The sequence below is a fragment of the Hipposideros armiger genome, unplaced genomic scaffold, assembly GCF_001890085.2.
Source record: "Hipposideros armiger isolate ML-2016 unplaced genomic scaffold, ASM189008v1 scaffold_134, whole genome shotgun sequence".
Lineage (NCBI taxonomy): Eukaryota > Metazoa > Chordata > Mammalia > Chiroptera > Hipposideridae > Hipposideros > Hipposideros armiger.
Window position 1 is genome coordinate 3535742 of NW_017731484.1, and position 23823 is coordinate 3559564.

Genomic DNA, 23823 nt, shown 5'->3' on the forward strand with positions numbered 1-23823 from the left:
TTGTGGGTGATTTGTCTCATTACTAGTGATACTAACTTTGATCATTTGGTTAAAGTGGTGTCTGCCAGATTTCTCTACCATAAAGTTATGCTAGTTTATGCTTTGTAATTAATGCATCTATTTTGGAGAGATGCTTTGAGACTGTGTAAATATTGTGGTATTCTTACAACCTTACACCCACTAGTTTCAGCATTGATTGATGATTCTTGCTTGAATCAATTATTATTATGATGGTTACCAAATGGTAATTTTTATGATTTCCATCATTTTTTCTACATTTATCAGTTGGGATTCTACTATAAAGAAGAACTTTTCCATCTCCTTCATGTATGTATCTGGTTGTTTATATTAACGTGGACTCCTGATTCTGATTGTATTCAACAGGTTATATTTATTTTGAGGTTTATATTGTACCAGATTTGGCTAGTAGAACCCCTTCGAGCTGGTTCCTGTGTCCTTTTGACATGTCCCTATCATTCTTTGCACATTTCCCCACTTTCTGGCACAACAAGATATTCCAGACTCGTCTTGTACTTTCCTTGCTTCAACTCTGGAGCCATTTCCTCAAGGAGTCCTGGTTCCCTTGAATGGCGAATGGTATTGAGAAACCATGGACGCTAGGTGTGCTCTTTTTTCTTATAGTCCCTCTCAGCAGGCAGAGGCACTAGAGGTACTAAGAGGTGTATGTACGCGCACACATACATATACTCGCATATTTCTGTATCTGTTTTTCTATCTGTATGCTTCTCTGTAATAATGCTTATGAGATCACATCAATATTGTCAATTCCAATCCAACACCATATTTTTAATTCTATTTTCTCCCCTTTCCATATTTGTAACTCTGTTCTCTGAACATGAGAAATCATTATCCATAATTTATTTATTTAATTGCACAGTCCTAGAGTGTACACAAAGTAATTTCAGAATTGCTAACCCATGTTTCTGAAAAAGAAGACTAATAGCTAGATTTCAATACTGGCTTAGAGTTCTTTTTGTTTCCAGCCTCCAGGACCAAAACACAGTGTTCAAAGGTTAGTTGCTGGTTCCTTCTCTTCCAATAGAGTGGTTATATTATTTGTATGAACTACAATTTGGTTTGTTTATTTGTTTGTATTTACTTCTTTCCTCTTTAAAATAAGGTCTTGAGTGACATTTCTCATTACCAAATCTTTTCTCTTGACCAGAGATTGCGCAATCCCAGGAGAAGTGAGAGACCCGCTTCTCTGTAGGTTAAGGGAGGGCATTATCGAAAGTCAGTGATGGGGCAGCAGGCCAGACAAGGCCTACGCCGAGGACCATCCATTCCTGGACCTGCCGTGACTCTGGGAAAGCCACCGTATGGATTGAGACCCTTGCCACTTTCTCCTAAAACGACTCCTCTCATTCTCTCTCTCATTCTCCATGATCACCTCTCTTGCATTTAGGGAACCAAGAATCTAGCTTTCATCTTGTTCTAGATTGTCAAGATGGTTTACCAGCAGCCCATGTCATATGCTTGATGTAGGACCTCTGGATGATACTGATCTGGTCCCTCAGAGGTGAAGCCTCAGGCACTGCTCATTGGCACCCAGACTTGCAGAATTTTCAGCTCTGTTGCTGGGCTCTTTGCTAGCTGCTGTTCTGGCACGCCTGCTGTTTCTCCTCCTTTCTTCACTCAGATGCTTTGGCCTCTCTAATAGCTCTTTTGTATCAGTTCTGACCTGGCCATTTTCTCCTCTGTGTTCTGGGGATGGCTTCCAGATTCCCGTTTCTCTGGCCCATTTAACCCTCTTCCTCCACCTCCCACACACTCATTTTATTTCTCTCCTTTCTCAAGACACATATAACATGGTCAGTGCTGCTGATTCCAGCTGTTCTGAATCTTGCATGCAGCTTAAGTTAAGAAACAGATGGACGCAAAGCATCCTCGATGCTGTGCCAATTTCCACCGCGTGAAAACAAATTACTGAAAAGCATCAGGAAATTTTAGAATAGCTTTGAGGTTTGCTTCTTTGTCTTCTCAGTGGTCTTTCCTGTCCCACTCCTGCATCTCCCCGTGCCCCCTCCCCACATTATACCTGGCCACTTTGCCATCTCTTCTTTGTGTGCCTTATTTGGCAAAGGCTGGTTTCTGAAACCTTTGCCCTCATTGTCACCCTCTCTATGTGCAGGTAGGTTTAACCATTGGGATGAGATTGTGTTGATCATTAAGCTGGGTTATTGCTCTTTTTCTGATTGTCTGTGTCCTTTTTGAATCTTCCATCAAGGGCTAAGGAATGTCTGTCTTTTGGTCATATAGAGAAGGTGAAGCTGGGGTCTCTGTGTCTATAAATGTGGGTACAGGTCAAAGAAGTCACTAACTTGGGAATAGAGTATATGTTTCTCTATTGCCTTTATCAGTAGGGGTGCAAAAAGGTGGCAGTTCCATAGCCTGCCCTTGCGTGCTGTAGGCAGGCAGGGAGCGTGTTCCTCGGGAAGCAGTGACATTGTGCCACACCATCACTTTCAGAATCATTCTTTTTGGAATTTCCTAACAGCTTTCTCCCAGTGTTCTGTATAGCACCTTTTAGCTTCAACATTTCTAGTCACCCTGAAATATCAGAGGAAGAGAATCAACATGATGGGGCCACTTATCTTACAAGCGCATCACACAGACATTCACAGTCATTTGCAGAGAGTATCAGTAGAAAGATTTTGGCATAGTCCTGTGATTATCAGGTGCCCATTAGAACCAGGGTACTAGACACATTAGGAACTATCCTCAAGAGAAGCCCTCAGGAGATGGACTTCCCGACGTTCAGGGTCCCCGACTCATACACGAATTATTGTGTGTACATAACGTCTCCCTCCCTCCCTTCCTCCCTCCTTTCTTCCTCTTTCTTTCCCTTCTTTGGAGGAGAATACTTGGAAGAAAATCCTCAGATTCTCGAATGGGTCTGGGGTATGTAATCATCCCCCCAAAGTATTTTATAAACAATATTTTATATTGCAAGCAGGAATACACACATGTACATATGTATATTTTTAAATAACGGAGAGCAACATTTTTGCTGAACAATACCTATAGATGTTTGCTCTATGTGTTATACGGATATTTTCTACTTTGTTCTATATTATCCTATTCCACTGTTTTCTGTTTTCATTTTGAGAAATGCTAGGTGGTGATCTGCTAAATTGATTTTTTAACCTCACTAATGGGTTGCATCCCACAGTTTGAAAATTGTTGCTTTAAGAGCATTTGTTCTTAAAATTCTGGTGTGCACAAAGTTACCTGGGATGCATATTTAAAGTGCAGATTCCTGAGCATCACTCCAACTCCAGCGAAATAGAATTTTAAACAAACACTACAGGTGATTGTGATGCAAGGTGATTTGGGGTCCTGAATGTAGAGAAACCACTCTCTTAAGGCCGTATGAGAGGTCTCAGCTCACTCACTTGCAAGGTTTCAGGTCACTCACTTGCTTGGAGATGGTAGATGCTAGTGTGTACCATCTGAATCCAGACTGAGAATCTTCCCATCACAGAATGGTCACCCACGCTCACTCCTGGCCCTTGATATTCCTTAATAGTATTTAATCTGTTATGGCCCTTGCGAAGGCAGAGGAGTTAACTGAGGCCACAGAACAGATTGAAGGAACTGAAGGGTCTCTACAAAGTAGCCGGGGTGTGGTCCAGCCCTCCATTAGGTGCCCGGAGCCAGTCCCAAATTAGAATAGGGTGGGATTCAAAATTGCTTTTCTCATTCACTTGCCTTTCATGTGTGACCATGTACAGTATGCAGCATGCTTTCCGGTTAGGCACCAGCAGTTTTGCTCCCCCTGGGTTCATGGACTCTTGGTATTCTTGTTATACATTGTCTTAGAATAGCTCTGTGCTCTGAGACTTGGACAGCTCAGCCCTGCCCAGTAACTCTTTCAGCACCAGGGCTTTAGAGATGCTAAGGGCTTTTTGGTTGAAATTCAGCAACAACCACAGTGAAATAAGAAAATGATTGCTGGTCAGGAGACCTGGGTTCTTGCCTTGCTCCCCCACTATCTGTGTGACCGACCTCAGGCTCCCTGAACCTCATTTTCCTCACTTAGAAAATGACAAGTTTGGTCTAGACTCTAAACCATCTTGAAAGTCCCTGCAAGCTCTGAAATTCCATGATTCTATTTTTTGTTCCCTCTGGCTTTTTTCTTTGCACGTTGGAAGTCTTTCCCTTTACAGCCTCTCCTAAGTTGGGCACAGGAGATTCACTGAGTTTGGGAATTTCCAGAGAAGCAGATGATAAGTTAATAACACCTTATCATGTATAAAGCAAGTGCATTGCAAATTTGAGTAATAAGGCCTGAGAATTTGAGTACATGTTTGTCTTTTCAGCCATGACTCTAGCCACTTTTTTTTGTGGATATAAATGCATTGTGTGGACTGTCAAGTAATAATGATAGTTATAACAATCATAAATGATGATGATACTGGTTTGTAGGTATAGAACACTTTAGTGTTTATGAAGTTTTGTGGGGTTTTTTTAAGATTTTATTGGGGAATTGGGGGGAGGGGAACAGCATTGGGGAATCAGGGAAGGGGACCAGACAAGTTGCTGTCCTTTAGTTCTTCAGTCTAGTTGTAGAGAACGTTGCTTCACTGGCCCATGTTGGTATTATCATTGCGTTCTTTTTGGGTGAGGCATTCGCTCACCAGCCATTGGACAGCGGCTCACGGCAGCTCACAAAAGCACACGCCAGCTGCTGGCCCGCCCCACTGCAGCCTACGCCGTTGCCAGCAACTCACAGCAGCCCAGCTCTAGGTTGAGCTGTTGTTCACCATCTTAGCTGTAGAGGGCACAGCATCACTGACCCTCATGTAGGATCTGAACCGGGGCCCTGCTGCTCAGAGCTGGCGTCCCAAGCCAACTCTTAACCAATGCGCCACTTGGCCGGCCCTATGAAGTTTTTTTAATCACCTTGTTTGACTTGATCTTCATAAAAGCCATGTGAGTTAGGCAGGGAAGGTCTGCTTTTTCATTTATATTTTTAAGCAGATGAAGAAGTATGGAGGCCAGAGTGCATCTGTGACCTATGTAAGGCTGCCTGGCTAGTGAGTGGCAGAATTGAGACGAGACTCTCGGTTGTAAGCATGGTTCTGGGTGCTTTCCATGGAGGGCTGCCTCGTTGGGGTGGGGTATCATCGTTCATCCATATTCCTTACAGACCTGTAGTGCTCACTAACCTACTAACCTGGAAATTGACCAGGGCAACTCTAATTTCACCCAGCCCTTTAACATTTTACCAGCAAAACATCAACGTGGTTAATGATATACTGTAATGTAGAGCACGCAAGTCAATGGGCATAAAAATTTAGCCACCCAGGTACATGCTGCAGCACTTGGTTAGGCAAGATTGATAGAGGCTGAAGATATTAACTATTCCTTAAATAAATAGTTTTACTGTGCTCAACACTTACAGGATTTCTGTGGCTGTGGTGTCTTGTCATTAGTCAATGCTGATTAAGTACCCACCCATTCTTGGTGATAGATGTTCATTGAATAATCCAAAATATACCCTGTCCTCAAGAGACTCCCTTCCAGTAAGGCAAGATAAATATCAAAATGACACATGAGAACTGAGAGTGATGCATGGCATGCAGCTGGTCTGATGACTATTTAGACTTCATTTCATTTAGCACTATAGTTTCACCGAGTTAAGTCACATTACTTCATTCCTCCTTCCTCAATTTATCATGAGCTATGTAAGGGAACTCATTGTCCCATTAACAGGTATTCAGGAGGGGGAGGTATGAATCTTAGGGGGTACCTACCCTTTCTTCCGAAGCAGTTTTTTGGTACTTGGCATGCTTGAGTATCATTTGCCAGGCAGAAGTTTCTGGCTATAGATCAAGCTACTCAGCTTGTGCCTGGTGCCAGGGAGATGCCTGCTCCCAAGGTAGTAGTTACTGATTTCAAGATAAGTGTGTAGATTTCTGAGTGACGTCATTTCAGTTTGGCACAGACAGGTATTTATTTCTCTAGCCTGAACTACCTGGGGTGAGCCAGACTGTCTGTCTCAGTCATCTCCCAAGATTTCATTCATTTAAAAAATCTGCTAACACATCTGCGTATATTATTTTTCTCTGTATGTTTGTTATGTGCTGTAATTACTTATGGGGTTTCTTACGATGTCTTAACTAACTAGAGAAGAAACTGAAGATATAATTTCAGAGTTGTTCATAGGTTGTTCGATGGAATACGTGGATCCAACTGTTAATGTAGATGGTTATAAATCTTTAAACTGAGACACATATATTAGCTTTTCCCCCCTCAATCATCAATCATACCTTTGTTATGTCTTTCGTTCTTGCTATGATGTTTTATTTTAATTAAATGAATTAGCCAGCTCAGACTTATTGATATGATCACAGCCTATTTTGGGGGGCTTTCAAGAGGGAAATTTAATAAATGAGTGAAGTTCTAGGCCCTTAGTCCTGTGGGTCATATTGAGGTGGAGTGCATAGTGTTTTTTCTCTAGCATTTAGGTTGAACCCAGAGCACGCAAGGAGGGTGTAATAGCCTCTTTGTTTATACCTCCCTGTGGTTCCGAGAATGCTGGTGGCAAGACATGGGTGTAAACGCAGGGAAGGTCCCAGGTCTGCAGAAGCCGTAGAGAGGGCTGGTGAGCAGGCAGGTGGGTCTTCTAAGTCAACCAAATCAGGGTTTCTCAATGGGTCATTCACGCCAGTGTACACAAAAGCATCGAGACCAGGATAAGATGTGGGTTATGGCTAATGGACAGTCTAGGAGCAGGAAAGCCATGTCTTGGATCCAGAGATCTGCAAACATGGGAGAAGCAGATCAGAAACAAGAATGTTGCCCAGAACAGCGCCAGGCACAGAGTAGGTGCTCAATCAATATTAGTTGAGTGAATGAGAAATAAGAAGACTTTAGAGATAAGGGACTCAGAGAAGGAAGGGACCTGGACAATAAGATGTCAGAAATCTAGGCGAGAAATCTGAATGGCACAGATTCAAATTTTGAGTAGACCCCACCCCATCCTGCCCCACCATGTCTGTCCTCACGGGGTCCTCAAAGCTGTCTTGAGTGATTTGAAGAAGCTCCGACCTTCTCTCCCTGCCCTGAACATGGAGTGGAATGGGGGTGGCTGAAGGGAAGACAGCCTCTCACCTGGCTGGCATAAATTGATGGAGGCATTTCCAGTTAGAGCCTACAATGACTCCGATTTGGGAACCACTCCCATTCTCTGACCTTACCCAGAGGAACCTTGGTCCTGCAATCATTCAGGAAATAATTATTAAAATGTCAGACATGGTGCTGCTCCAGTTCTCAACTTCAAACTGCTTCCTAAGATTCCTAAGCTCCCAGCTCTTGGGCATGCCATTATCCCAAGGGTGTGGCTGGGCTCCTTGGAACTAACCCAGAGCCACAAGAATTCCATTGCCATATAGCTCTTCCCCCAAACCTGATTATAGGGGACAACTTAGACTATTTTGAGTAAGGTGGGTATACCACTGTTTGAATCCTTTCTAATCATCTGTCCAGGCTACTGAAGACAATTTGTGGTATAAACTTGTCCCCGGAAACTTGAAAGCTCATTTTTCTATACATAGAATATACATTTTTGCCTTTGGCCCTTTTCTCTGTCTGCCTCAGCACTGTCCTCATACTCTGATCTCATTGCTGGCAGAGCAGCAGCCTGAGATGTGATAAGCCCAGAGGAGTGTGCTTGCCCCCTCGCTGCCCGCCTGTCTTTGAAAGATGCCTCCAGGCTGCCACTGTACTACTGGGTCACACGACCAGCAGCCACCATTACAGGCAGAATCTTTTTCAAGTCAGTTTCCACCTTGATGATTCCCCTCCTCCCTTTCTTCTAACATCTTCCCCAACAAACCCAATCCATCCTCTGGCTTATCTGGGTCAGCAAGGGTCTGATTTTATGCATGGCACTGTCAAATCATAAATCCGCTGCGGCTTTGCTTCTCTATCCAGCCCGTCTGCTTCTGTCAGCATCAGCAAAATGCATAATAGAGAAAATAAGCCAGAAAGGCTAATAACACTAATCTGAATAAAATAATCTCGTTGGCTGCCTCAGTTCATTTCATTTTAATCAAGGTGCCAGGAGGGAATTTAGGTTTAAAAATCCAGCCTCCCCCTTGTCACTGGTTGCCTGTCCAGCCATCATTAAGTGATCCCTTTTATTATGCATGTACCTTTTAAAAATCCTCCTTTTAGTTGGATGCTCAATACCATATTGATTAGTGTCGTTAGCTTATTTTGGGTTTTGCCTGTCATCACATATATGTCTATTTTTAAAAGTGAGAAATGATAGTCTTCTTAGATGTATGGATATTTGCCATCTCCATATACAGACTGGCGGGTTTGATAGGAATTCTGAGAAAGGGGGCTCAGCGGAAGTTCCTGAAGCACCTCGGGACTGGCTGTCTGGGCTCACTCTGGCTTCCCTCCCGTCTACCTCGGCACACAGTTCCCTGTGTGGAATGCAGGACTGAGTGTTCATTCCACCTTGCCCCTCAGGGGAAGGACAGTGGAAGATTAAATTCTGCTCTCCCGTTGGTATCTCCCTCACGTCTTCCCAGAGACCACAGCTGCTTGGTTAATTGCCTGTTGCTGCTCTCTTCTCCCGACCATTATTTGCCGAGGGCTGCGCATTTTCAGCAGGCTGTGCTCTTGGCCTTGGCCCAGGGCCCGGTGAGGAGCATGTTGGAAGTTGATGAAAGCTGAGTCTTAGTTTGTTTGGAAATAAAAATAATAATATTTCTTCACATTTGTATAGTGCTTTACTGTTGATGTCATTCTTTTGCATCCCAGCATCTCATTTGAGCCACATAACAGCCCCGGAAGGAAACATTCCTCAGTAGAGCAGTGCAGAAGCTCAAGCCACCCAGTAATGCCAAGCTTGTGTCATGCGTCCCATCTGCAGAGCTGTGAACATAGCAATTATTAATTAAATGGCACCTTAGGCCAGGAGAGCTTCCAGGATTTTACAATCATGCTTTGAAGATCTTTAGGGAGCTAGATGTGCACTGACAAGGCGTGTGTCCATTTTATAGGTGAGACAGCTGAAACTAAACAGAGGGGACGTGGAAAAAAAAAGAAGTGTGATAGAGGCCAGCGTGGACCTATGTGGAGGTCTTCACCCTAGATATTTTAGAGAAATCCCTCTGAGCGTTTTGTGGCTAAGTTTGTTGAATGTCATAACTAGACTAAGTTGAAGAGAAAAACTGGGCTAATGTATTTGAAGCTGATGATTGAGCTGTGCAGGTTGATTTCTTTCAGTGCATTTATAATAATAACCTCTCCCGTGGATGCAGAGCCGGCTTGTGACTTTCTGGGCCTCCTTTTTTTGGACTCCAGGGTCATTCCCTCTCAAGTTCAGTATGATGTTTTTTTGATCTTCCTCCTAAAAAAAAAAAATTTTTAAGTAAGAAAAGCACTTCTGGATATTTTGTCTGCTTTTTAGGGATTAGTGTTTGAGGAGGTTCGCAGCTGTTCAGCACATTCCTAAGGGATGTAGACCTTTTTCTTTAAATGCCCAAGTATTACACAATCTAAGACTCTGAGGGCGGGGTAAATAAAGAAACTGTACAAACAAATGATAGATGGAAAAGATATAAAGGCAAATTTCAATATTGTAACCAAACGAAGTTCCCCTGGCTCCAGTGGCCCCAAATAAAATAAGGCTGCAAAGCTGCTAAAGCAGGAAACCACTCTAGCAGAACCTTAATATGCTCCCCATGAAATCACGTCTAGTTGACGCACTTATTTTCCAGCCTGGAGTGTGCTTCGTCTTTGTTCGTGTTGGCGGGGAAATTGTCTCTCTAGCACATTTGTGTTCCCGCCCACCACATGCCTTCCACCTGCCCTGCCCCACCACTTTCCCAGAACAAACAAATAAATGAATTAAAACACCTCACTTGAAAGGAATAATATGCCTGAGAAAGCATACAGACTCCAAGCACCAAAAAACTATTGTATGAAAAACGGCAGTGGGAACCTTTAAAAGAAACAGACAGCAGAGTCTAATACTATTTTTATTAAAGCCATACACTCCTTTTTAAAAATAAAAATCTTGCATAGAACCCCCCCCATGTGCAACAGATCAAAGCAGTGTTTTACTTCTTTTAAAAGGTCTTCTTTTAAAGGGGAAATTTATAAAGAATACTTATTACAGAGTCAATCAGTGAGAACAGCGAGATTGTGCTTTCATGAATCCAAAATATTGAAATCAGGATTATGAATCAGAGTTGCAGTTTTATGTCAGTTTCAACATCCATTTATTTCTGGTTCCGATTTGGGTTGCCCAATGTTAGGAAACTATTGATTCACACAGATGAGTTGTCGTAATCTTCAGATCGTTTTAAATTGATTTAGACATTTGACCAAGATATTTTTGTTTTATAGTTGACTCACAAACATTTTCCTAGCAGCGATTCCCAGTCCCCTTCACAAATGCTAGTTGAATAAATGGATAAGCCTGAAAGTGTATAATAAGTATTATAATGAGATGGAATGACACTGAACATATACTGTATGTTTTCACTATAAACCGTGGTCCACCATGAACCCAGCACAGACCCCTGAGCCTTCCATGGCGTGTAGCTGAACTTGGTTACTGTCTGTCAAGTCATGTGCTCACCTGAGCAGCTTTACCCAAGAAGGCACACAGGCTGGAATTAGAAGCTAAACGTGCAGAGCAACATTCATTCTAACCAACAGCACATTTTTTTAGACATTCAGATGCATGCAGTGATTCTTTTTTTATTATTTTTTATTTTCCAATTACAGTTGACATACAATATTGCATTAGCTTCAGATGTACAGCCCAGTGATTAGACATTTATATAACTTACAAACTGATCACCCTGATAAGTCTAGTACCCATCTGGTACTATACGTAGTTATTACAATATTATTGACTATATTCCCTATGCTGTACTTTACATTTCCGTGACTGTTTTTATAACTGGCAATTTGTACTTCTTAATCCCTTCTCCTTTTTCACACATGCATTGATTCTTTATTCCAAAGCTTGCATACAACAAAGTTCACCTGGCAGCCCATGAGACATTGTGATGGTGTCTACTGTGGGGAAACTGGGTCCCTTGCACGTAAATAGGGGTTGCTCATCTGAATGGATGTGTTACAGTTGTTTGAATTTGAAATGTGACTCTGTATTTTCCAGAGTTTCTCAGAACACACTTTAAAAGCTCCTGCTCACTGAAACCAATACATGCTGTCCCAGTACATGCTGTAAGAATGGAGATAAATACATGTGGAAAGTACTTGTAACACCTTAGATGTTCTTAATAAAGACCGGGGGTGCCAAAAAAACGTATACAAGTGGACCCTTTGGTCAACGTGGCTCAACCTGTAGTTCGCCATAATCAGAAGTGTCTGGACGCTGATGGTAACCACCTTGAGCACCTCTTGTCATTGCAGAAGTGAAACGTGACTTGTATTCATCTTTTGTGATCTATATATATTGACTTTTACAATTTTAATAGTTGTTTCCTTTCTTGAAATGTGTATACATTTTTTTGGTACCCTCTGTATAAATTTATTAGTGTTAAGTAGATAAGGTATTTTATGTTAAAAGATTCCTACTTCTGCCCATCCTTTTTATTAAGTTATCTTTGTTTACTCATCTTTTCTTCTGAGAATCCCCTTGGAAATTATGGCCTGTATCCTTTTACATGGTGTAAGATTGGTTTTGCCTCTCTTGCCTCCACTTGTAATCTGTGGGGTACGTGTGTGGCCCTTTGTTCGTGCCTCTAACATTCTGTTCTATTATAGGTCTCTCTTTGTCTCCCACACCGCACTGTGACCCCAGCACTTTTATAACCACTAAAGCTGCTAATACTGCTAATAATTTAAGATACAAATGTCTATATGATTATGAAATTGAATTATAGTATCATTTTTATGTGTGTAAAGCACTTTAGGAAAAGGACCAGTAGAGACCATCAATTCATGTCCACCCTTAAGAAGCAGAGGGGAAATAGTTATAAAGTTAAAGTCTTGTAAGATCTGCCCTTTTAAAAAGCAAGTGTGATTGCCCGATGTATTCCCTGCTTCCTGGGGACATGGATGTCTTGCCATGGATATCTTGCCCCCCAATAAAAATGTAAATTAGATTATTCTGGGATTTTGTGACTAAAACTGATTTGGAATCAATTGGGAAGTTTTCTTGCAATGGAAACATCAAGTGTCACTGAATGCATCTGCTCCAATCTCTCACTATTTTGAATTTAGGATTGTTTTCTATTCTCCTTTTTCTTTTTTTTCAAATGCTAAACATTTTGAAAGGAGTGGATCAATTACATGTATCTCTCTTTTTCAGCTAGTCTATATTTCTCAGCTAGTCTATAAAAGATTCCATAGAAATCTTTTAATTTCCCTGTGAAGGTTAGCAGGCATAGTATTACGGCAATGGTTGGCATATAAGTGTTAGGGATTTTAACTGCAGAAGTGTGAAACCTGAGGCAGAGGTTGGGGGGTGGGAGGCAGGTATAGAACAGTTTCAATTTGGATTCTCATATTCATTGGTTTGAAGCAACTTCTTGGTTGCTTGGTTTTAAATTCCAGCATTGCCACTTTTTAGCTATATGACATTGAGCAAGATATTTAACCTTTCTCAGTCCAACTTTCCTCTTCTGAATGTAGTTACTAATGCCCACTTCATCAGGTTATTATAGGGTTCAAGTTAAACAATATGAGTTATAGGCCAAGTGCATAGTAAGCCCTCGATACACAATACCACAAGCAACTCCTGCTCTCTGTTTCTCTCCTTAAAGAGATCCGACTTACAGATGTAGTACTTTCTGTTGCTTAAATTAGTGCTGTGGACTGAACAGATAATCAATAATTCTTTTGGATCACAAAGTTTTCATTAGAAATGAGCATCTAGATTGGGCACTTCACTGCTCCACTCAGGCTATAGAAGTTTTTGGAATACATGGGTTTCAGGTATGGTTTTGTGTTCTAGGTTGTATGAGACATGAAGTAATGGCTCAGTCAATGAAACCAAAGCCTCCTTAGATGCGTTCCGTGGGACTGGAGACTTTTTAGTGACTTTTTCATGCAAATGCCCCCAAGTTGCCTTCATGGAATCCTACAAAAGATGTATGTGTGGGGAGTTAGTCTGTAGTGCTCTAGTGATCTTTGTGTCTAGGGAAAATCTCTAACTTTTCTCTGTAACCCTAGACACAAACCAAAAAACTTAGTAACTAAGGGCATTGACTTTGCAGTTATACAGTCTAGACCTTTTTCTATCCAGTAACACAGAGTTGTGCTTCTAGTCTGATTCTGTCTTACTATCGCTGTGACTCCTTACGAGCTGTGGGTGAGTTTTCTAATCAGAAAAACTTTTATAAAAGAAAACCTTTTGTGAGGGATGTTTAGTAAAATGGGGATAATGGTAGCTCTTTTCTTACAATGAAATGATGGAGCTTAGATAAGATCATGCACATGAAGCATTCACCAAGTTCCTAGAACATATTAGATGCCCAACAGTTAATCCTGCTTCTCCTCTTCCTTCCCCTCTTTCTTCTCCCTGTCCTCTCCTTCTCCTTACTCTTATTTTCCCCTTTTTCTCCACTGAGATTTTAGAAAAAGAGTCAACAAAAGGTGCAGGCTTCAGGAAAGATATCTTTATTTCTGGTTTGGCTTTGATCACTGTGTTTTCTGTGACCTGGACTGTAGCCGTAGATGTCAGGCCTGGCTGCTTACCAACAATAATTTTTTTCCCCTTCCTGTTTCTCTGCAGGAAGGATCAGAATGTTCTGTCTCCAGTCAACTGCTGGAATCTCCTCTTAAACCAGGTGAAGCGGGAGAGCAGGGACCACACCACCCTGAGTGACATCTACCTGAATAATATCATTCCTCGATTTGTTCAAGTCAGCGAGGACTCAGGAAGACTCTTTAAAAAGGTATGTGGCGATCTCTCTAGTAACTGAGATACTTGGGTGGAACAGTGACACAATTTTGTAAATAAGAGAAAGAATATTTTATTGGCCCACTTAAAAGGCTTGCCCATTAGTCATTCCCTACCACGAACTTTTGGAGAAAAAAATATTGAACTGGCATTCTTTTCTTCCTTTCTGAGCTGAATTAATAGTAGGCCTGGGAAAGGAACCATTTGCAAGGTACAACCCAAGGACTGGCAGCATAACACATAATCGGCGTGTATTAATAATAACTATGTTTGGTCAATTTCTGTATGTGATTTGTGAAGCTGTTAAGATTCAGGGACTTTCACTGTCGTTTCATGTTTTTTCCTTTCCAGTTGATTTAGCAATTTCATATATGTTTGTTTTTAATTTAGTTCTCTTTCCAAGTTCTCATCTTGGCCAAGGTGAACTCACGAATTTTGTTATTCTTATCATGACCCGTCTTTATCTTTGGGTCCCTGAATGCGTTCTGAAGCTCAGTTGTTTGTCACAATTTTGAGGGTGTAATGAAAAATTTGACTAAGGAAAAACTCAAAAATAATTGTGATAATCTTAAGAAATTTATGCCCAATTCACCTTACCTGTCAGTAGTGGAACTAGTCTCTTGGTAACCCAGGAACCTCTTTTCTAAGCTCTCTCAACCTGAGCTCTCAGTGGACTCATTTATTCATGAATTTTGGTAAATGCTGGCAAAGGCCCCACCCATTTTACATGATGCGCCATGTCTAACATGACGCTCTGAGATCCCCAGAAGACTTTTCAGAAGGCAAATAATCTCCCCACAAGTTATAGGTACAAAGAGGATATACAGGACTATTTTATTAGCTTCATATATAGGGAATTCATTGGTTTCCAGTTGACAAAATCCAGTGTTAAAATTCGGGGTTGAGAGAGGACGGACTTCAGTAAAAGGACTGTGGTCCAGAACAGCCACAGCTCTTTGTCAGTTTTCCAAGTCTTAGGAAGTTTTCCAGATATCAGTTGGTCTGGAATTAGAACTCCGCTTCTTCTGTTTATGCCAGCATGAAAAAAGAAATGATTTAGGATCTTCCATCTACATAACTGCGTCTGTGAAGGGGCTTTCCCTGTGTCTTAGAGACAGGATATTAAGGGTCCAATCATCTGACAGTGAAAAGAAGGAAGAGAAAGATAACTCCTCCCAGAGTTCCCTGGCTGTTTTTGGTTGCCTGGCTCTGCCGTGGTTGGGGGCCATACTTCATTTACGGGCGAGGGAACTTTTCACCACCTCCTCATGGTTTCCAGCATCTTCTCTAGCTTGCTTGTTTAGCTGCAACACTTGGTGACGTGTATATGTGACTAAAATTAATGACTACAGTTAATAATACTGTACCGCATACTGGAAACAAGTTAAGAGAGAAAATTTCAGGTGCTCTTTCATACACACATAACTATGTGAGGAGTTATGCTAATTAGCTTGACTATATACACACATATATACATACATAAAATCATCATGTCGTACACCTTAAATATATATACAATTTCTATTAAAAAAACATTAAAGCATATTTAGGTAGAACCTTGATAGTAACCAGGTATCACTTCAGCACTCCCGTGGACCTTGACAGCTACTCAGACTATCTTGAGAAAGAAAGGGGTGACTGATAGTTTTCTCTTCCATTTTCTCTATTCATCTGAGAAGAAAGTTTTGTGAGAGATGTTCAGCTATCTAGATGTCACCCAGCCTCTCAGATTCCTTTTCTCCCGGCTTTAGAAGTTTAGGGGAAAACCAAGCTGAGAGTCTTACAGCCCCTTCAGATCTCAGAGGTGTTTGTGTTGAAGGCAGCCAATTCTCAAAGCATCGAGTGTTCCTGGTTCGTTCACATTTCACTGAAGGCCTAACATGGCATCTATATAAACTTTGGACATTTGCCCTCCAGAAGAAAAATCTACCTGTGAATGTTATTCCTAGCCACTGTCTCTGGGTTGACTTTCTTAAGGCATGCATTTCTATGCTGGGGTGTTAGAAAGATTTTCAAATTACTCACAGGAGTGTTTATATATTACATTTCATTGAGGAAAAGTACACATAGCATAGGCGTACAGCTAAATGCATTTTTACAAACGGAACACACCTGGTAACCAGCTCCTAGACCAAGAAACAGAAAACTTCAGTACCCCAGAAGCCCCTCCATGCTTTCTTCTAGTCACTGGGGAGTTGGGAAGGGGGTCCCAACCAAGGATAACAATTGTCCTGACTTTTAACAGAAGAGATTAGTTTTGCTTGGTTTCATACTTTATATAAATAGAATCATACTGTGCACACGCTTTTGTGTCTGGTTTCGCTCATTTAACATTATTATGTTTGTGAGATTTAGTTGTATTGTTGTATATAGGTCTAGGTCATAGGGCTTGCTATTGATCTTTATAAATTTTTATCAATTAGACCCTAGTCGATTAGAGATATGCATAGGATTGTTGAATAGCCAATGTTTACTATCCCACAGGGTGAATAATGTCTTTTCTCTTTCCCTTGGGGTCCAGTGGAGGCGGAGCACTCTAAGGAGCTGGCGTGGCAGATCATAAGTGCAGATTAATTCTCTTTTGGCTGGGTATGAGCCTCTCTGCTTTCTAGTAATGAGCAAAGAAGCATTCTCTTTCCAGACCTCAATTTTTCGATCTCTTGTTTACAATGTGTTGCACATGATGAATTAGAATCCCACTGGTTAAGATACAGTAGTCAGATAAGAGAACTAAGGAATGTACCTCAGAACCCTGTCAGCTCTGTGGAGCTTCCGGGGCTTGGCCTCTCAGAGCAGAGGCCTTTTCCAAGTGACCTTTGCTCTAGGGCTCAGCTCTGTTCGTAATTCTGACACCTTGGATGATTACCTCTCTTTTCTGTGCCTCAGTTCCTTAAAGTTAAAAAAAAAAAGAGTTTGGCTGTGATCTCCATGTTACTTTTAAAATTTAATACATTGTAATTCTGTTATGACAAGGGTCTTTTACACTGGAGGGCTTCTTTCCAGTTGTTGGGGACCTTTGTGAAATTGTGATAGATAAATTGCAGTCCCTGAGATAAGGCAAACAAAAGTGGGTGTGAGTATGGAGAAGGGGCCAGCTTAAGCAATTAATGACTACATTTCTTTTTTTTCTTTTTTTAAGGTTTTATTGGGGAATTGGGGAGGAGAACAGTGTTGGGGAATTGGGGAAGGGGAACATTGTGTATTCCTAGGACCCATCAGCTCCAAGTCAAGTTGTCGTTCAATCTTAGTTGTGGGGGGTGCAAGCTCCACTCTAAGTCTAGTTGTGGGGCAGGGGGGGGCGGTCGTAGTCCACCATCCCATGCGGGAGTCGAACCAGCAACCTTGTTGTTAAGAGCACGTGCTCTCATCAGCTCAGCGGCAGCTTAGCTCGGGCGCAACTTACTGGCCCAGGTGGGAATCGAACCAGCAACCCTGTTGCCTAGAGCTCGCATTCTAACCAACTGAGCCACTCGGCCGGCCCAACGACTGCATTTCTTGAGGAATGAAGTATTGTCTCAGATTCTGTTATCTATAGTGGCCAGCAACGAAAAGATGCCCAACTGGAATCCAAATGTATAAAATAAATACACCTTTTATTTAACCTGTGAATTTGGTTCCAGCAGCAAAAGGAAAATCCACATTTCTTTGGAGACAGGCTTCAAAAAGGATACCTTTATTTGTGGTTCAGCTATGGATACCTATGAAAATTCATCTGAGCTTTATGCAAATTTAATCTATTTGTCACTGGCAAAAATCATGGGTTGTTGACATTGTCCTCTTCTCTTTAATCTATAAAACTTGATTCATTGGCACAGGTTATGATAATAATAACCAACATTTTTTCAACCCTTATGTTCCGGGTACAGTGTGGAACACTTAATATGCATTATCTTGTTTACTCTTTACAATAATTCTGTAAGGTAGGTACTCATATTATCCTTATTTTATGAAGAAGGAAACAGGCTTAGAGACGTAAAGCAAAACAGAGGTAAGGTTAGTATTTAAATCCAGTCAACCCAAGGTTTCTATCTACATGTTCTGTTAGGACTCTCTAGGTGTGGTGTGCAGAGTAGAAGGTATTTGGGGTTTTCTTACTGTTTTCTATTGAGTCGACGTATTTCACTTAGATACAGAATTAACCTGACCTTTTCTTTTGCACACAGACCTTCAAAGGGTATGGAGGTATTAAACATCAACACTGGGTTGTTTCTTCTACCTGGTGTCTGGGCAAGCAGCTGGAAGTTGGGAGGGAAAGAAGGAGATTCTTCCCTGGGGGCAGAATCTCTAGTGAGAGGGAAACAAAGACTCATTAAATGTGAGAAGTGGCTGAAAATCTTGGCTTACAGCTAACTCAGCTAATTTGGGGATGTCAGGGTGACTGCACAATTGGCCCTTCTATGCTACTGAACCCCCTTAAGGGATGCTCCCTGCTGGCCCTCTGGTTTGTGGTTATGTCCGCTGGGACATACTTTACATTTGCATGAAGCCGTGGTGGATTCCTTTAGCTAAATATAACATCTGGAGAGAGTAGCCTCCTGTCCACAGCTTAGAAACAGACCCACTTTGTCTAGGACTCCAAGAGAAATTAAGCCCACTGGGTGCTCCTGACATCTTCTTTCGTGTAATGAAAGCTCGGTCTGTCTAACTTCTGTTGGAACTAAGGTCTGGGCAAATATTATTGCTGCCACCTTCATTTGTTAATGTGGTGGCTTCAAAAATGGTGGCTGAACACTGCCAAGTCTGACTCTCAGCTCCATGTCATCTCTGAGAGGCATATTCTAAAGAATCCCACTAAACATAGAAATAATTTTTCCCACTTCTCAGCTTAAACTGAAATGAACTTGGGTATGCTTTTTCCCAGAAGGGAGAGGACAATCCCGTTCTTTCTTCCCCCTTTCACTTAGCTGGAACACACTTCAAGTACCTCTGACTTTGCTTTTTCAACTCACTGTTTCTAGCTTAACAGCTGCTCACATTTAGGCTTGGAAGCTGGTCAATTCAGACAGTCGTAAGACTCTCAATTGCATCCTTCTTTCTACAGTATTTCAGTTAACTGTACTCCTGTTTTACCTTTATTACCCAAAGGTTTTATGGCAGCAAGTCAAGTTAAATTGAGAAAGTTAGGTCAGATTCCCAGTAGACCAGTAGCTCTCCACTTTGCCTGTACATGAGAGTCACTTGGGGATTTTTAAAAAAATCTTTGTGACCTTGAATAGACAAAGATTTCTTAGGATATAAAAAGCATGGACTGTAAAAGAAAAAAAGATAAATTGAACTTCATCAATTCTTGGACTTTTGCTCTTGGAAGACACTTAAGAAAATGAAAGACAAGCCACACAGATTGGGAGAATATATTTGCATACATATTACTCAAGAAGACAAACTACCCAAATTTTAAAAATTAGGCAAAATATTTAATAGGCACTTCGCTAAAGAAGATATGTAAATGGCAAATAAGCGCTCAGAAAGATGCTTAATATCATTAATCATCAGGGCAATGCAAATTAAAACTATTAGGAGATATACTATGTAGCATATCTCTGGATAGGTAGCATATCACTAGAATGGTTAACATTAAAAATACCAAGTATTAGTGAGGATGGCTGCGATTCTCACGTTACTGGTGAGAATGAAAAGTGGTGCAACCACTTTAGAAAATAGTTTGGCAGTTTTTTATGAAGTTAAATATGTACTTATCATATGACCCAGAAATACCATGTCTAGATATTTATCCAAAAGAAATAAAAGCATATATTTACACAAAGACTTGAACCTGAATATTCATACTACCTTTTGTTGTAGACTGGATAGTGGTCCCCACCCCCACCCCCTAAAGATGTCCATGTCCGAATCCCTGGAACCTGTGAACATTACTGTATCCATATAAGACTTTGTTTATATGGCGATGGCAAGATCATGCTTGCTTATCCAAGTGGGCCCTGAATGCAGCCACTCATGTCTTTATAAGAAGGTGGTACAGGGAGATTAAAGACTAAAGAGATGAAGGCCATAGAAGCAGTGGAGCAGTGGGGAACAGAGCCACTGAGAGAAGATGCTGGGCCACTGTCTTTGAAGATGGAGACGAGGCCATCAGCCAAGGAGTACAGCTCTAGATGCTGGAAATGGCAAGGAAACAAATTCTCCCGAGAGCCTCCTGAGGGAACGCAGCCCTGGTGACACCTTGGTTTTGGCCTAGTGAAATTGGTTTTGGACTTCTGACCCCCAGAACTATAAGAGAATAAATGCTTGTTGTTTTAAGCAACCAAGTTTGCAGTAGTAATTCATTATAGCTGCCATAGGAAACTAAAGTTTTATTCATATTATCCCAAACTGGACACAACCCAAATATCCATCAATAGGTGAATGGAAAAACATGATGTGGTATATCCATATATGAATACTACTCAGCAATAAAAAGAAACGGTATGCTGATAGATACAGTAATGCAAATGAACTCAAGAAAACATTATACTGATAAAAAGCAGCCAGACACAATGAGTACGCTCTGTATGAATCCATTTATATGAAATTTTAGAAACGAGAACTCTAATCTATAGTGATAGAAAGCAAATTAGTGGTTGCCTTGGGGCCAGAGTGGAGGTGAGGGGTTGTCAGCAAAGGGGCACAAGGGAACTTGTGGGGTTATGGAAATGTGCAATCTTAATTATGGTGGTGGTTACCTGAGTGTGTGCATTTGTCAACACCTGTACACTTAAAATATGTACATTTTATTGTGTGTTTATTATGCTTCAATAAAGTTGTCTTAAACGATGATAAAAAATAAATACAGTGCCAAGGCCCAGCCCAGAGCAGTTGAATCAGATTTTCTGGGATAAGGCCCAGGTGATTTTTGCACACAGCCAGGGCTGAGAACTGCTGTAGATAGCCTGGTTTCCATCTTGGGGAGACCCAAGAGCATGGAGGACATCTGACGCCATAAGATCCCCCGTCTATCTGTAGTGAACAATGTCTGCCCCGACGACAACAACGTTGAAGCATCTAGGCCCGTTTGTTTAGGCAACCCCTTGTGGTTTCCCTACTTTATTCTTGGAGGGTGACCAAGGGTGAATCCAGCGTCAGATAAATAAGTCCCTGCAGAAAGTGGGGGATGCAAAAAGGGTGCTGAGGAAGAGAAGGAAGAGGCTCAATTCGTACTTTTCTCGAGGGCCCTGAGATGGTAAACGTGTCTTTTTTCCATTAATAGATCAGTCACAAGAAAATTGCACTGACCAGTCAGATTTCCTTTGGCATCAAGGATGTCAGTCTGCAAGGAGAGGGGATAAAGGAGATAAAGCAGTAGGTGTTACTCGCTACCTGTTTATCCCCTTTGGATTGCTATGGAATTTCCTATGGAGTCTCTGAGTCAAGCTGTTGGCGTATGTGAGGAGAGAGGATGTTGATTCTGTAAGGCAACATGTTCTGGGGTGTTGTCATCCATAAGAAAAGGAGAAGAAATGACCGATAATGCTGGTATAGTTGAATGTCCCTGGTAGGCACTATAAATGGAATGAATTGGAGAAAGAATGGATTTCCAGCTGTTATGTTCTGCCCTTTTGAGAAAGGGTTTAACTTGGAGATGTCTTTGGGAGAAGGAGTAGTGATTTTTTTCCCATCTCCCTACACCTCCTCCCCAGCTGAACTCGGTATCTGTGATTGACTGAATTTCGTCCACCTTATAACATGGCCACTAGTAGTATTGTGTGCAGCTGTACAGACAGCTGTTCCAGTTGCCCATTTTATCTTGTTGGTAGCAAAAATCTGTTCTGATTAATTGAGCTTTATTCTCTCATATCTGATAAAGAGATCCTCTTTGGAAAAAAGAATAGGATGTAAAGCCAGCTTATTTGAGTAGGGGATGGAAGGCTGCCAGCTACTTCAAAGGTATCTCTGCTGATAAGGGGCGTCAGGTTTGCTGCCAAAGCCAACAGTGAGGGAGCTTTGCAGCTAGTGCTGTTCATGGTGCTTTAGCTTTGGTTTCTGTGACACTCGGTCAGCAGCATCTGTATTCTCCCCCTTGGTGCTTCTCTCCGGGTGGTCTAGGCTGTTTTTGGACTTAGGAAGATTCAGCTCAGAGGGAATGTGTGCATCAGAGATGCCTGCAGCCTTTTGCTTAGGTCCTATTGCCTTTTTGGCGTTTTAGTTCTCAGGTGTCTACCTGGCTTTTCTGAAAGAGCCCAAGGTGCTGTGTTTAGAACATTCAAATGTGTAATGGTACTTCGATCTTTATAAATCAAGGGATGATTAAGAGAATCTGAAGAACAATTTTTAAAATATGGAATACTGGAAAGAGAGGCGTAGTGGACAGAAAACAAGTGTCCAGATGCAGCCTTGTATTTGAAAATGTCCCTAAACTAGAAAAGCTTGTAGTCAGGAAGAATTTTAGTGAATACTATAAATGCAGCATTATGCTACGTGCTATAAAGAGCTTAAAATCAAATTGAGGAGTAAGGTTTGCCCCCAGGGAGCTTAGGGCTTTTCATTCTACTTTTCAGTCTACTTAGATCTCCTAAAACTTTCTGTGGGATGATGATGATGACGATGAAGACCATGACAAGCTTTCATAAAATGCATTCTATAAATATTATAACTGTAGTAAGCCCTGAATGTGTTTTCTCTAATCCTTTCATATATTTTGCAAGTTTTTTTCCTTTTCGTGGAAGTATAAAATACTTAGAAAAAATGCACATATTGCAAAGTATATAGCACAGTGAAATTTTTACAAACTGAAAACAAGTACGTAATTAGCACCCAGATGAAGAAAAGAATGCTACTAGTTAGTCCCCTCCCCCCACCCCCTTCCATTCAGTATCCTCTAAAAGGTAGCCAGATTGTTGAACCTGGTCACAATCTGAGCTTTAAGGATAGTGGGTTCAAAACCTGCTTTTCTCTTCCTCTCTCCCCTCTTTTCTCTCCCCTTCCCTTTTCTTTGCCTTTCCTTTTCCTTGTCTTTCTTTTCCTCTCTCCCTTCCTCCCAGCTCTGCAATCTTTAAATTGTATACTTTATGTGCATTGTAGAAAATTAGAAAATATAGGAAGCAGGAGTATGATAATGAGAAGCCAAGATTGTATTGTATATTACTATTTTGTAATCTGTTATTTTACTCAAGATCTCCACCTTCCCATTTCAGTAAATTTTTATCTCATATAATAACCCAGGCCATGTAAACATTTCCCTAATCATCCTAAAAATGCTCTTGACAACTGGTTTGTCCAAGCCAGCATCTAATGCACACTGGTTTTATGCCCCTTAAGTTTTGTTTTATGTCCTTTAATCTAGTACTGTTCCTTCTTCAGGACACTGGTTTCTTGAATGGACAAGGCCAGTTATTTTACAGATTGCCCCACCTTCTAGATTTGTCTGGTTACTTCCTTGCATTGTTGTTTAACTTCTTCCTGTATCCTGTATTTCTTGTAAATTAGAAATTGGTTCTAAAGACCAAGTCTATTCAAGTTACATGTTTTTGACTAGAATGCGTAATAAGTGAGGTTGGATGCTTTGTGTTGCATCACATCAGGAAATAGTATCTAATCAGCCTGCCAGTAGTGATGCCAATATTCACCTCCCAGATTATGGTCGTGACAGTATGAACCCTCTATTTCACAGATTTTTTCTTTTTTTATTTTAAGATTTTATTGGGGAATTGGGGAGGGGAACAGTGTTGGGGAATCGGGGAAGGGGAACAGACAAGTTGCTGTCCTTTTGTTCTTCAGTCTAGTTGTGGAGGACGCCACTTCACTGGTCCATGTTGGTATTATCATTGCGCTCTTCCCGGGTGAGGCAGTTGTTCGCCAGCCATTGGATGGCCACTCATGGCGGCTCACTGTAGCTCACAAAAGTTCATGCCAGCTGCCGGCCAGCCCCACAGCAGCCTATGCTGTCGCTAGCGACTCACAGC

At 41.4% G+C, this 23823-nt stretch overlaps 1 protein-coding gene across 6 annotated transcripts in view; it reads left to right on the forward strand.

Moving 5' to 3' along the window:
- Nucleotides 1-23823, forward strand: part of SRGAP2 (SLIT-ROBO Rho GTPase activating protein 2) — a 256272-nt gene that overhangs the window by 114730 nt on the left and 117719 nt on the right. For all 6 annotated transcript variants that reach the window (XM_019649659.1, XM_019649654.1, XM_019649653.1 and 3 more), the window contains one exon: nucleotides 13760-13922. In XM_019649659.1, coding sequence (XP_019505204.1) covers nucleotides 13760-13922 — 163 coding nt within the window. The remainder of the gene's footprint in view (nucleotides 1-13759; nucleotides 13923-23823) is intronic.